This window comes from Orbicella faveolata, unplaced genomic scaffold, assembly GCF_042242905.1.
Source record: "Orbicella faveolata isolate gen_17 unplaced genomic scaffold, um_ofav_v1 contig_24, whole genome shotgun sequence".
Taxonomy (NCBI): Eukaryota; Metazoa; Cnidaria; class Anthozoa; order Scleractinia; family Merulinidae; genus Orbicella; species Orbicella faveolata.
In genome coordinates this window covers 17310001-17323890 of record NW_028301552.1, presented here as the reverse complement: position 1 = coordinate 17323890, position 13890 = coordinate 17310001, and the positions used below count along the sequence as shown (strand labels likewise).

At 38.0% G+C, this 13890-nt stretch overlaps 1 protein-coding gene across 2 annotated transcripts in view; it reads right to left on the bottom strand.

The window, feature by feature from the left end:
* LOC110043096 (uncharacterized) overlaps positions 1 to 13890 on the bottom strand; it is a 390873-nt gene that overhangs the window by 127412 nt on the left and 249571 nt on the right. Inside the window, exons 2-3 of one of the 2 annotated variants that reach the window (XM_089292809.1) lie at positions 7425 to 7517; positions 4970 to 5095 (exon numbers count right to left, since the gene is read on the bottom strand). The exons of the other annotated variant lie outside the window; for it this stretch is intronic. Coding sequence (XP_089148935.1) covers positions 4970 to 5095; positions 7425 to 7517 — 219 coding nt within the window. The remainder of the gene's footprint in view (positions 1 to 4969; positions 5096 to 7424; positions 7518 to 13890) is intronic. 2 annotated transcript variants of the gene reach the window in all.

Genomic DNA, 13890 nt, shown 5'->3' with positions numbered 1-13890 from the left:
CATCCTGTTATTGCTGTCAAGTTCCCAAATTTTTACATAACCTTTCTTTTCTCTTCCCTCACCTTACACGATAGCTATAGCTTCATCTGCGTGGCGAACGTTCGCATCTTCACTCATTGATGTATTTTCACTCGTTGTTCGCTGCTTTCGCTTTTTCGAGCTGGTCCATGTTTTTAACGTGGTCTACCTTTACTTATAACTTAACAGAATTACATCTAATACCAAAAACGCTTGGTAGTCAGAACAACAAAGCTGATCAACTGATGAGTAGTCAATTCGTGACATCCGTACGGGTATTTCCCGCGAAAATCGTCTCGGTTGATTGCATACGCGCCAAAGGGCTGTCACCCAAGATGTAAACTTTTACTTCCAACGAAAACGTAAAACCGCCATTTCTCTGCCAATATTTAGTCTTTTTTCAAAAAATTTTTTCAGGAATTAGAGATTATTCTTCGACCACTACTTTGACCCAAAAATCCAAATTTGAAGAAAATTGCCGACCTGAAGGTATACTGTAACCTTAAGCACTTTCGGTGTTTAGCGAATTCTGTGGACGACAAAGTGGACGTTCTTCCCATAGCTGCGAATAGCTGCTGACTTACAAGCTTTCGTCGTGTTCTCCCAACTACCCGTGTGGTTTTATTACGCTGGTAAACTCATAGAAAGAGCGGTCTACTGGTTAAAGAAAAAATATATAGGAGGCGTTTAGGTCAAAACATTCGTTATAGGTAGGTTCCACTTCTTGGTTAAAATTCTTATAACTCAACAGTGGTATGGGGAAACCCAATTTTAACGTGCTAAATAGTATTTTGAAAGTTGCAGGTAAATTTTATTGGCAATGTTTCTCATTTGTTCTTTGCATTTCTGACGTAAGTACTTAATATCTCACCGCAGAAATAATCTTCATTGAGAAGATTTTGGCACGAATTTCTCCATATTTTAATACTGTAAAAACCCGCATAAATTAAAAGAACACGTATTTTGGGGTTTCAGGCTGATTTTGTTCTTATATATCGAGTGTTTTCTGCAAAATCAGTCTGAAAATGTTCTTAAGGTGTTCTTAAAATTGTTTCTAAAACTTAAATACTGCATAGATTACCAACAGATGAAATCAATGTGCAAGCACAACATTTTAATTAATTAATGGATAAGACATACAGTATACAGTGTTGATCTACTCAGTACTGTACTTAGTACTGTACCCTAGTAGGTTATTCTAATCTAACTGGCAGAAAATTTTTTTATATAAGAAAAATTTTCATCTTTCGGGCTGAATGTGTTCTTATGTATATGGTACTTTTTTGACCAAATTTCAGCCTGAGTGTTCTTAATCCACTTGTTCTTTTATGCGGGTTTTTACCGTAGCGCATTTCCCGAAGGTGTCCGCTTAATACACGTTTGACTGCACTCGATTAGATAGATTAGATTAGATTAGATACTAAAAATCAAAAAATTGATGAGTTGTATTAAATTTAGAATGATTAAAGCCAGACTGAAGAATTCAGGAGAAATCGGGCAATCAATTTGGTTATAATTTATACGGTACTGTAAATAATTAGAGCATTTTTACTCAAGTGGCCAGCACCCATGCAAAATAATTGGGAGAAATTGACGTGTTTATATGAGAGAAGATTTCAACTCCCCCAGGATTGGTGCGGTGCACCAACCTGGCCGCCCTTTCGCTGTTTTGAAACATCAATATGGCTGTCGTGACGTCATGTGAAAACGCTACCTATGGACATGGAGAAATGATATGTAAAATGGTTGATGAAGAAGAAAAGACTTTGCACAGGGCTGCGAGTTTTGCAGAACCGCAGATTTCCTTTCCTTCTTCTTGTGTTTTTGCTTGTGGCATCTATCAAAATTTTTAAAATCTGAGTTTTGGCTGTATTTTTTTCCAGTTCATAACAAATAGACTTTAATTTTTCTTTCCGATAACCTTTTGTCCAATAGGAAAAAACTGGGTAAACTTTAAAGACTGCCTAAGAGGTTTCCTTCGTCAACAATGTAACCAAAATAGATAGATTCATCCAATGATGAGCGGTAAACAAATCAGACGAAGCGCCGATTTTTAGTTTGGCTGTGTATGTTGATAATATTACTTTTTAACGAGTTGGGAAGAAATAATTCACTCGCCCGGTCCCTCGGTCAATCAGTTGAGTATTTGCTGGGTTGAAAACAATTATGTAGTGGTGATTCCGCTGACCAAGGTATTTCGCGAGAAGGCCGACCATCGTGAACTGAATGGCTGCCAAAGCGATGAACTGATTGGAGTCGAACAAGGAGTCAAATTAACAAATTGACGTCAGTTTTTTTATGCGTCTGTCCTTTTATTAACAAATAAAGAAGCCTCGACTGTGCTCTGTTCTGTTGTAAAGCACGCAGGAAGCGGTAGAGCACGAAAGAAGTGTAGGGGAAAACACGAGACGTAGTCGAGTGTTTTTCCCTACTTCTTGAGTGCTCTACCGCTTCCTAAGTGCTTTACAACAGAACAGAGCACAGTCGAAGCTTCTTTATTTGTTTTATGATAAAGAATCCGATATTTTCCCCACGAATTTGGCTGAATTTTCAAACCAAACTTTATTTTCCAAACGAGCAAAAGTGGCGTCAGCCGTGAACTGTTCTCTGATAAAGCACGCTAAAATAAGCCAATCACAGTCCTTGTTAGAATTGTTCAAATAATTTGATTGGCTAACGAAGTGACAGCTGTCAGTCACAAACTGGCCTTCAGCTAAGCTTTCAGTTTCGAGTAGTTTGAGCGGCTTTCGAGAGAAGAACGATGCCTTCGAAGTTCGCTTTTAAGTTAAATTTTAAATACAGATCTAAAGGCAGGTGAAGGTTTATAGTCCAGAGGAATCCGGCCGTATTGTGGCCCATGAAAACGTGCACTTTTCCAGTGGAAATTACGAAACGTGGAGCTCAAAGCCCGCGGATGAAAATGCAAAATGCCGAGTTGAATTTGAACGGAGCTGCAGTTATTTACGGCTTGTAGCCGCATGCAGCAAGATTGCCCGAACTAGCGTAAAAGTTAGAAAGACTAAACGGCTCCCACTGGTTCTACTCCGAGCACAGAAGAGAATATCAGAGCAAGCTTTGCACTGACCACTCGTCGGTTCACTTCGCTGAGATGACCAGAGAACGAGCATTACTACACTACATGTAAGTGTTGTTTGAGCAATTGAGAATTTTTACAAAAATAAAGCTTCTCATCGTAAACAGAGACAGTTCAGTTGTCGTTTTCTGTCGTTGTTTTACTTCTTACGTATAATTTCTGCCTTCGTAACAAATATAATGTCTTTTATCGAAGCACTGTTTAGGTTCAGAATTTGTTTATTTCGCTACGTGTTTTGTCGGCGGGAATCTAGCAAAACTTCTTATTTTAGTACAGTTTTAACACTACTGTTGCTAACAATGGTCTCTGTGAGCCATATTTACTACAGACAAATAGTTCGTTTCCATTGCGTTTGTCTGAATCACAGGGGATGTTTAATTTGGGTCAAATTTGTCAAAATTCCGAAGCAAAAATTTGAAAGCTAACTTACCGTCATCAACCCGTGCTCTGTTCTCTGATAAAGCACGCTCTTTCAGCCAATCAGAGCGCGCGTTATATGGAAACTTTATTATAATTGATAATAAATTGCATCATAACATTGTCAAAGTGGCTGTGGAACCACGAGCCGCAGACGAGTGGTTCCGCAGTAAATTTTGACAATGTTATGACGAAATTTATCATCAATAAGAGGACAGACGTATAAAAACCTGACGTCAATTTGTTTTTCACAATAACAAGACCCCAAAATGGTCAGATGCCGGGAATAAATGAGGGGAAAAGACGCCGTAAATTTGCCGCGAACAAAGATAAGTGAATTTTATTCAAAATGACGCGAACATTGTCAATAGCTTTTCTCGCTTTTTGATTGGCTACTTAAAAAAGTCCACAAAATCTCATTGGTTTAAAAGTGGACAGTTTGAAAACTTGCATAAACTTGAAAACGTGCATAAATTAAAATTTTATCCCTCTGTACTCTTATTGATGATAAAAATGAGCCAATCAGCGCGCAAGAAATTAGACAGTTATTGTAAAACAAGTGCTTCCAAATTAAAGGCTATTAGATATAAAACAAAGATGGGTATATAATTCGATCCATCGACTTCTCTGACAGCGGCTTTTAACCGAAACTTTCACGCTCGAGAGATGTTTTTCCTTTATAATTACATTAGTTTATGGCTTGAACATTTTTATCTTCCAATACTTATAAAAGCGTAAAGCATCGGCTAGTAGCTCCAAGGAAAGCAAAAGCCCTCTAAGAGGACACGTGGTTACTGGACAGTGTATAACCACAATGGTCCAAAAAAGAGTTGCGGAGTTTTAATTTTATCACAAATTATTGTTTCAAAATTTGAGTGCTTGATATATATGTTCCCTGCATCATTGTGAGCAACATTAGGGACATAACGATGCGAGGACGGGAACGACACAGGACTGGGAAACTTTCGCGATTCCCTTCTTTTAGCCAAAGCCAAAATACTTCAGATGTGCCAGAGTTTTCGTATACGACGGCTATGTCAATACCTGGAGCTTGACAAAAGCTTTCCAAAAAACCAATGACCTCATTTAGAGATGGTAGAAATCTTATCCTATTAAACTTAAACGATGGTTAACAGGGCACGAGACGACGCTAAATTTTCTTCTTTACATATATGAAGCAAACATCTCTGATCTGATCTGTCAGTATTTAAATGGCATTTGACACCCTTCTGCGCATGTGCGGCAATTTGATTTCTTATCCGACGGAACAGTGTTCAAAGTTGTGAGGCGTGTGAAAACAGTAATACTGATATTGAAGATTTGCTTAGTCATCAATGAAAGATTAAAATTTTTTACAACGGCATATTCTTTGTTTTAAGTTGAATACCGTCGAGAATACGATGACAATCTTACCGACTCGCTTGGAAAGGACAGGCTTACCTGATGCAGAAGAAGAAGATGCAGCGACAGACGTCGGCGAGGGCCGAATGGCTGACGACGGTGGCCAGTGTTTCGAGATGACTGTTAGATGGGATTCTCTCAAGAAACTTGTTCCATTTATGGACTCTAAATTAGCAAATGAAAAGCTAACAGTAACCATGGGTTATATCTTTCTTTAAAACAGACACATCTAGGTAACCATTTTTAAAAAAAAAAAAAAAAAACATCCTGTTTCTTGAGGATCCTAATTAGCGTTTTCTATCAGCTTTATACCAGTCTTCCCTTAGTCGAAATAATATCAAAATAACACCCCAATTATTCGGAATAGATTAATTAAAGGTTGTTATTGTGTTTTTAGGGCAATCGATATTACCATGGAAACGGTACATGAAAGGATTTAAAATCGGTAGAGCTTAAACTTTGTGAAAGCCAGGGATTTGCAATAAAAGAGCCAATACCAAAATCTTAAACTATGGTCTTAGCAAGTAAAATACGCAAGAGTAAAAAATCTGTTCGTTTGATTTGGCGTAAAGTTCAAAACATTTTAAACCATACTTTTTGCGTAATAATGGTGAATAGTCCAAATGGTGAACGCTATTTTGGTCACAGTTGTTTTCAAAATACTAGGTATGTGTCATGTAGCTATTTCTTGATTTCCGAACAAGAAAAAGAGAGTTTTCATTAAGCAGACCAGTATTGATTTCATCTCAACAAGATAACATCACGACTCTTCGTCGATCCTGTCACCAGTTGGGCAGAAACACTGTTTTGAAGGATGACGAACAAGTCTCTCCTTTCGCGCCATCCTCTTTTGCGCACGACACCTTACTTCAACGTGTAGATTTTAAAGTGTATTTGACACAAATTTTTTTTTTAGGTATTTTCCTTCCTTGATATATGTAATAAACGAATAATGTTTTGATGATGCAAAAAAAATAATTTGGATGATTTTTTGCGGCCGAAATACAGCTAATTTCCCTATAAAAGTGTCCGGGAAAGTAGGGACGAGAATTGTGTTTGTGACGTCACAGTGTTTGATAACGTTGCTGTCAAGAGAAGCCGCCTTGTCATTTCTCTTGCACACGGCTTCAAATGTGCGAGTGATTTGCTAGCTAGTAACGTTAATTTTCGACCCGTCTCATGCTTCAAACGTTTCCCTTCGCTTTCAGCCATATTAGTTTGTTTATCAAACACAGTGACGTCACAGACGTAAACCATTTGACATTTCGGCCGCGCGATCTCTGGGACAATTTCAACATGGAAGTAGCGTGTATTTTGAACGAAAAAAAGGGGTTTCAAAATATTCTCACCATCTAAAAACTTAACAATCGTTTTTCTAACATTATTAACGACCAGAATCAGCGGGGAAAAAAATTGTGTCATATACACGTTAGTAAAATAAAAAGATTTAGCCAAGCCTAAAAGCGGAGCTCCTGAGCGGGGTTGTTCGAAGCCAGATTAAGGTAACCCAGGATAAGCGAGAATTTTGATTTGAGTTTTGTAACTTAACGGTGAGGTTTTCTGTTTATGTTGTTTGGCCTTCTGTTTTGAGTTTGAATAATCTCAAGGTCCTCAAAATAAACAAAAGAAAACAGTGAGAAACATTTATATACAAGAAAAATTTATACTGACTTTATAATGACTTTTATAGCCCTGGGTTAGCATTAACCGGATTCTGGACAACCTGGCCCTGTTTACCTCAATTTAACCCGACAGGAGCCCGCTATCCAATCGAAAAAAAAAACGGCACTTGGTCAGCGGTCAACTTTAAAAAACACGTGGCCTCGATGAGCTCTAAACTTGAGCCAGCGATATGGACACGTGATACTGGTCGCCAGATACCTTGTTTAGACAGGTGACAATCGACTATAACATGGATCTCCAATATCAAAAAAGGACGGTGTAAACGAAGGGTGCATGTCTCTGTCAACCTATTAGCTGGAGTATGGCCGCCATCTTACGCAACCCCGTCACCGTCGTGTGTACTCGCCCACGAGCAATACCGCTAGCCATGATAACCATGAGAAAATCAATTAATGGGTTTCCTTTTCTTTCCTATATAGGTATAAGGCTCCGCATGACCGCCCTTCGTTGGGCTGCCGGAGCTCCGCTATTATAATTTTCATGCGTGTAATGTGTCTCTAATGTATGCATTAGAATCTGCACATGTCAACTTCAACGTCTGAATCGAAGTCGAACATTGGCCGTTCTATTCGACTGGCGCAATCGAATGGAACAACAAGGTCGACCCAAATACAAATGTGTCAATCGTATCTGATTCAGGTGTCGAACTTTACATGTACCTAACAGCGACACTAGGCTCCGTACAGGTAAAGGTCAAAGTTTGAACTGGGCCTTAGAGACCTTTCTTCGACTTTTCTGCGTGGATAATAAGTAAGCGAGAGAAAATAGAAATAGCTTATGCATAGACACAGGAAAGACAAGACAAATTTACCTGATACAGCTGTCGGTGTGGGCACAATGGCTGACGCTTCGGTGGTACTTGCTTGTTCTAATGTCCCCAAAGAACTTGTTACGCTGGTGGGGCCTGAATAAGCACATGACAAGTGAGTTGCAACTGAGGCTTTTATCTTATTTTGTATCTCTAAGTCAAAGTCTCCTTTATTTCTGTTTTACTTTGGACCTAGTAAACTGCTATCCACAGTATACAGCAATGACTGGATTATTAAGCTTGGAAATTTGTTCTGTTTTTCACTTTGTTTCAATCAGTCTCGCTTCGTACCTTCGTACCTTCGTACCTGCGTCCCAGGTACCAACTGTGTCTATGCAACGCACAATGTACACTGGAGATTAATTTGTTGAGAAATCAGGATAAGTTTATATATCGGTGCAAGAAGACTTCGTATCAAGAATATATGTGGTTCCGGATAAAAGTATTTTTTTCCAGAGATTACGGAGTTTACGAAACCACGACGGCGACGCCGAGGACAACGTTGATTAAAAAATGAATTTGTATTTTGCCTACGAATCTCGCGATACTTTTACTTTGTTTATCACATTTACTTTGTTTACTATCGCAAAACTAAATCCGGAACACAGCGAAAAAATTTGAAATAAAAATTTGAAAAATTAGTCGTCGTGGTTCACGTTCTCCAGACAACGTAAAATATGGTCATTTCACGTTGTCGTCTCAGAGGACGGTTAAAAATGTACGAAGAATTATAACGCACGTGCACAGCCATTGTTCTGCTCATTAATTCTTTTGTTCAGTGACGTTCCCATTGCCATTGCCGTCGTGCTTTCGTAAACTCCCTAATAATCTGCGCGGGACTGTAGAGCTATATGGCAAATTCTGTGCGAAAGTATTTGAACGAATGAACTACTACTGAAAAAGGGAATGAACAAGGTTTACCCCACCATCAAGAGCTTATTTAACATTTTGATTTAAATAAATAACTAAAATTGAGTAAAAATATGACTAGCGTGACAATTGGAACGCGACGACGACTTTGAGACTGACTAGCAGATTTTCCACATGGGGATACTGAGCGCACTAGTTATCACTGACGTCATCACGCAACTCTGAAAACTCGTCCCCGTCTGGTCGTCAACGAAATTATTTCTTGAAAAATTCGTCGTTACGATGACGACTTTGCAAAGGTGAGTTTTACATGATCCCTCAAACTACAGAGGTGGTTGCTAAACAATTAAGAAAAACGACACAACTTTTGAGAATAGGTTTACACTAGAGGAAATTGTTCCGAGTTCATGACGAATCCGGAACGTTTTAGTACTGGATTGATTTTGTCTTTTACACACAAGTGGACGAATCCGAAATAACAGTTTCCCGGTTTGGTTGTGTCTCCGGAGATTTTGGATGGAGAATTTAAAGTGGGAACTGTGTATCCGAAAAACTCTTGAATCCGGAGGGTTTTGCCTTTTAAAAGATTTTCTTTCGAATCCGTTTATTCTTCTGCCTGCGATCTTTTGAGTTTGCGGTAGAAACAAAGTGGTAAACCTAGTCTGAGTTTAAAAACATGTTTTGGACTGAAAAGTTCAAGGGTGTTAACAATATGTGACTAGAACAGTAGATAACAAAGAAGAATAGAACAAACGTGATAATATTGAAGAGTAATACTGAAGAAGTGAACGAAAAAGCGAATCACAATAGACATGAATAGGAAACGAAACCGACTGAGAAAATATAATGTAATACCCAGAGGTTACAAGACTAAACAAGAAAGACTAAATAATGAGACATACATTAACATGTTTAAGTTGTTTGTTCAAAGCTGAGCGTTCCCATTCGACATGGAGGGATTCTTTGTTTTTAAGTTGCAAGCTGGCTAGTGGATGCCGAGTCCAAGATGAAAAAACATGGATGCTAACAATACTCTGACTCCTGCAAATGTTTGTAAATATGAGAATTGCGATTCAAAATATAGGACAAACAGGACAAAAATCAAAACAGGCAGGATCACAGGAAAGGTAAATATACTTTGCAAGATATTGTTTAGTGCAACTACGTCATCTGAGGTGCATTTCCCTGAATGCAGTGCAATGCAGTGTACAGACTGTTCCCGTCCAAAAACAGATTCTCTTCGCCTTCCTTTAGAACTCAAAAAAGTAAAATCCTAAATTATTGAAATTAGTGCGGGTGTAACTACCTTGAGGGATGAAAACCATTCTGCCATCCATACCCCCAACAAAAAACAATATTTCCATAGGGTTTTAAGGTCAGCGACATCACCAAAACTTTTCGATTTGTTTAATCTATGTTTGATGCTGACTGAGATAGCTGCTGACGATTGCATACGGGCCTTTCTATAAAAAACTTGTCATCAATATTTGCAGATATTTAGTTCATATTTGACAAAATAGTTTAACATGTAAATGTACCCTAAATTGAGGTAACATTAGGCGGACAGTAGAGCAAATGCTACTGTGTTTCGAAAAAGGAGACGCTTGATTGATCATCCGGCTAGTAAACTCAAAATTTCCAAAACCCCACTTTTTGCAATGTACTATCTTTGCAAAAATAAAAGTCTTTTAAATTATGTAATTACATAACTCCCTGAAATGATTTTCTTTCTGTTTTAAATGCCTCATAGTCAAATCCTCCGTCTACACGTTTTTAACCTTGCAAGCCCTTATATTAGCAGGTAATTAAAACTCCATCTTTATTTTCATAACGTGTCAAATATAGCAAGGAAACAATAGTCTCTGACCACTAATAGCGTAACAATTTTTGAACGTCAGTAGTAATGTCACTGGTTGACCATCGCATTTGTTTATTATTTATTTACAGTTTCCTATTGTGAGTTTTCTCGCCTTCAAGACTTCCTAGGAAATAAGATAATTTTTCTTTCTATCTGTGCGCATGTGGTTATCAGAAACGCATTCCCTTGTGCCAAGGGTGAAGAATGCGCAGGATTTGAACTTGATTATGAGGACGATTGATTACGTTAAGCACAACCCTTGACTTCAGTAATGATGGACCATGAATGTTGGAAAAAAGAAATTCAACTTACACTGTCAACATAAACCGATTTCAATATTCTCATAGTGCATCTTTATTGTATTGAAATCATTTGCATCATGTTCATTACTTGGAATTATTACATGGTTTTTGCTTGTGGCCGATGTAACGCGCGCTCTGATTGGCTAAGTGCTGGATCTGAGCGGTCGTTATGCAGCCGTAATGCCCACGGGCCGATTACGGATTATGCAAATTGGGAAGAGTCGGCTCTGAAAATTCAAGTGCATTGAAACGATGAAAACCGATTAAAAACAGTAAGACAAAGTAAATTGAACTGAATTCTAAGTAGCTAAAAGTTTAGAGATTTTTTCTTAATAAAATTCATATAGAAGTCGTTTTTGACAGAGCAGCTGGTAACCTTGGCGGGTTCTAGAGAAAACAATCAAAGTTTGCCGAGTCTTAAGTAAAGCTAAAATCGCTAAGTGGAAAACACCATCGGCAGATCTGTCGCGCATCCTAAACAGAACACCACGAAGAAATTTATGAGTTATCATGTTAGTCACAACAATTACCGAGCTATTGAACTCCGTCACAGTTCTCATCAGGTAGATTCCCTCGCTTTAACACAAGCAAGTGTAAATCAGCTTCCAGGATCATCAGGATCGTCAATCGGGCGGTTTTTGTCGGCAGCAGTGTTTCTGATAACTGCAGGAAGTTTTAGACGTTCACAAGGCTTGAAAAGTTCATCAATAAATCCCAGAATCAAGAAGGTGAAGATAAGTTGTTGAAAGCGAATGCGAAGATCGAGTTATTCTGAGCAATGCATTCTGAAGCATGTTTTCTTTCACCGAAAGACTGTTCGTTTGGACTATTTTGAAGCACTTTTTGTCTTTTCTATATGCGTTGACGTTTCGCCACAAAAGTCGGAAAAACTCCCCATCAAGTTGTGGCACCACAATACTGAAATACCTTTTTCCGGAGGCTGCGACAATCATTTTCTCGTAAAGAAATGTGTGTTTTTAACGGAATACGTAATACAGTGGTGAAGTTCACTGACTGTGTAGTTAAGCCCTGGGTTTGAGACGATGACTGAATTGGTAAACGCACGCATCGCCGGATGTAAATTGTCAACTTCCGCTCGAATAATTTCTTTATTTTCTTTAATTCGTGAGCCATACAATAAACAACTTAATAACCTCGACCTTTCGGTCGTTACGGGAAAATCTCAAACCTCGACCTACCGTATTGACCTCGCTATCGCTCGGTCAATACCGCAAGGCCTCAGTTTGAGATTTTCCCGTAATGACCTCACTCTCGGTTATTAAGCAGTTAATCGTATTCATCGTAAACAGTACCGGTCAAATGCAAGTTGGCATTCTCGACTCTAAACTTGATCCTCGATTCTTGATGCTCGATGTTTTTGAGAATGGGAAAGATGTTCCGAGTTGCCATACGCTCGAAGAATTTCAAGAGGAAAATATTTTTTTCTCGACGACATAACAATAGCAACGAACAATAGCCGTTAAGTGCGGCTTCCTTTATAAGTTATATTTACAGTTGTTCATGCTTGTGAATTTCGTACTCACGTTAAAATTGTTCTTTGAAGTTCAAGTCCTTAATTACAATTACGTTCGCGGCAAAAGAAAAAAAGGAACGAAGTTAAATTGGACAAACATTTTAGGCTGGAAGTAGCTGGAATGAAATGTTATTTTCGGTCAATTTATCCACCTACACTAAAGTCGTCGCATTGTTTCGCATAAGTGCTTTAGACGTGTTTTTGCATTAATCACTGAAAACATTCGCCAGGCTGATTTGTTGAAAGCAGCCCAATTTCAGGTTATTTTAAATAGAGAATTGAAATTTCAAAGTTGCCATGGCAGTCAACTTTTTTTAACTGGCACTCTCGTCGAAAATGGCCGCACGAAAAAAGCAAAAAACAAAATTTGTTTAATGCTATAGGTGAGTGCCTCAGCAGTACAAGAACGACTCGACTAATGCCTGAGAACCGCCAATTGACAAACGTACACGAAGTACGGCTCGCTACCGAAAACTGGATTAGTCTATTCAAGAAACGGTGAACACGCACAGCAACGAAAATATTGAATCGTTGACCAAATGAAAAAAGCTAACCAAAGCCTTATAAAGCTATAAAGATTTTGACTGAAGTCGAAATGAAACTAGCTTGAAATAACAACTAGATAGAGTTATGAGGCCACTACGATTCAGAGGAAAAGCGACGCATGGTTGAACTTTCTGACCTTTTTTTCCTACAGATTACAGTGCTAAGTTTCTCTTGCATTGCAGTTTCAGTGCTGTCCACCTGTCGTCCTAATTTCTATAGAAAAAGTGTGTTAAATCCGTTTTGTCCAGCGAAAAATTAAGTCTGGTAGCCTTAAATTTTGTTAATGTTAATTTTTAACATGTTAATTGTTATTACTTACTGTTAGTTCTCTTTTTTCACCACGAGCCGCAAGGATAAGTGAATTTTATTTAAAATGACGCGAACATTGTCAATAGCTTTTCTCCCTTTTTAACTGGCTACTTAAAAAAGTCAATAAAATCTCATTGTTTAAAAAGTTGACAGTTTGATAGCTGAAAGTTGATGTGGCATAAATTAGAATTTTATTCGTCTGTACTCTTATTGATGATAAAAAATGAGCCAATCAGCGCGCGAGAAATTAGACAGTTATTGTAAAAATATGTAAGTATGTATAGTGGGGTAGTAAATAATTATGAAAAAAGATAGTATGTAATTTTTACGTACCTTTTTATACAATTTGCAGGACGTATGTTAAGGAGTTTCTTTTAAAATATGTTAAGAGTAATTTCAAAAATTAAAAAAAAACTTCAAAATTACACTCGCCCTCCGGGCCTCTGCCTTATTCAAATATTATATTGACAATTTTGAAGTATTTCTAACGCTATTTATCGTAAGATTTCACAAAAGAACCAGACGATTAATTTTTCCAAAGCATTATTTCTTTGAGTTTCAAATTGTAAACAAACGCATTCGGCTAACGTATATACATCCTTGTTGCCATCCAATTCAGATCGTATAATTATTCACTTTGGATGTTGTTTATTTAACAAATAAAGAAGCGTAAGCCGTGTATTACACTGTGATAACACACGACGGGCATTAGAGAACACGAGGGAAATGTAGAAAACACGAGCCGCAGGCGAGCGTTTTTTACATTTCTCGGCTTAAGCTTCTTCATTTGCTTTATGATATAGATTTTACACGCGAAAAACAATAAAACACGCTTTTTCTATGTTTTATACTCTGATAAAACATGGGTTTTTAAACGATCAGAGCGCACGCAGGATCCTATCTATATTATAAACTCCCATGCAATCAGTTGCGCGCGACAAATTGCACAGCTGTAATCTCCCAAATAAATCATCACGTGATCTGAATTGGGTGGCAACAAGGAGGTAAACACGTTAGCCGAATATGTCTATAAATCGTCTTTGTTGAAAG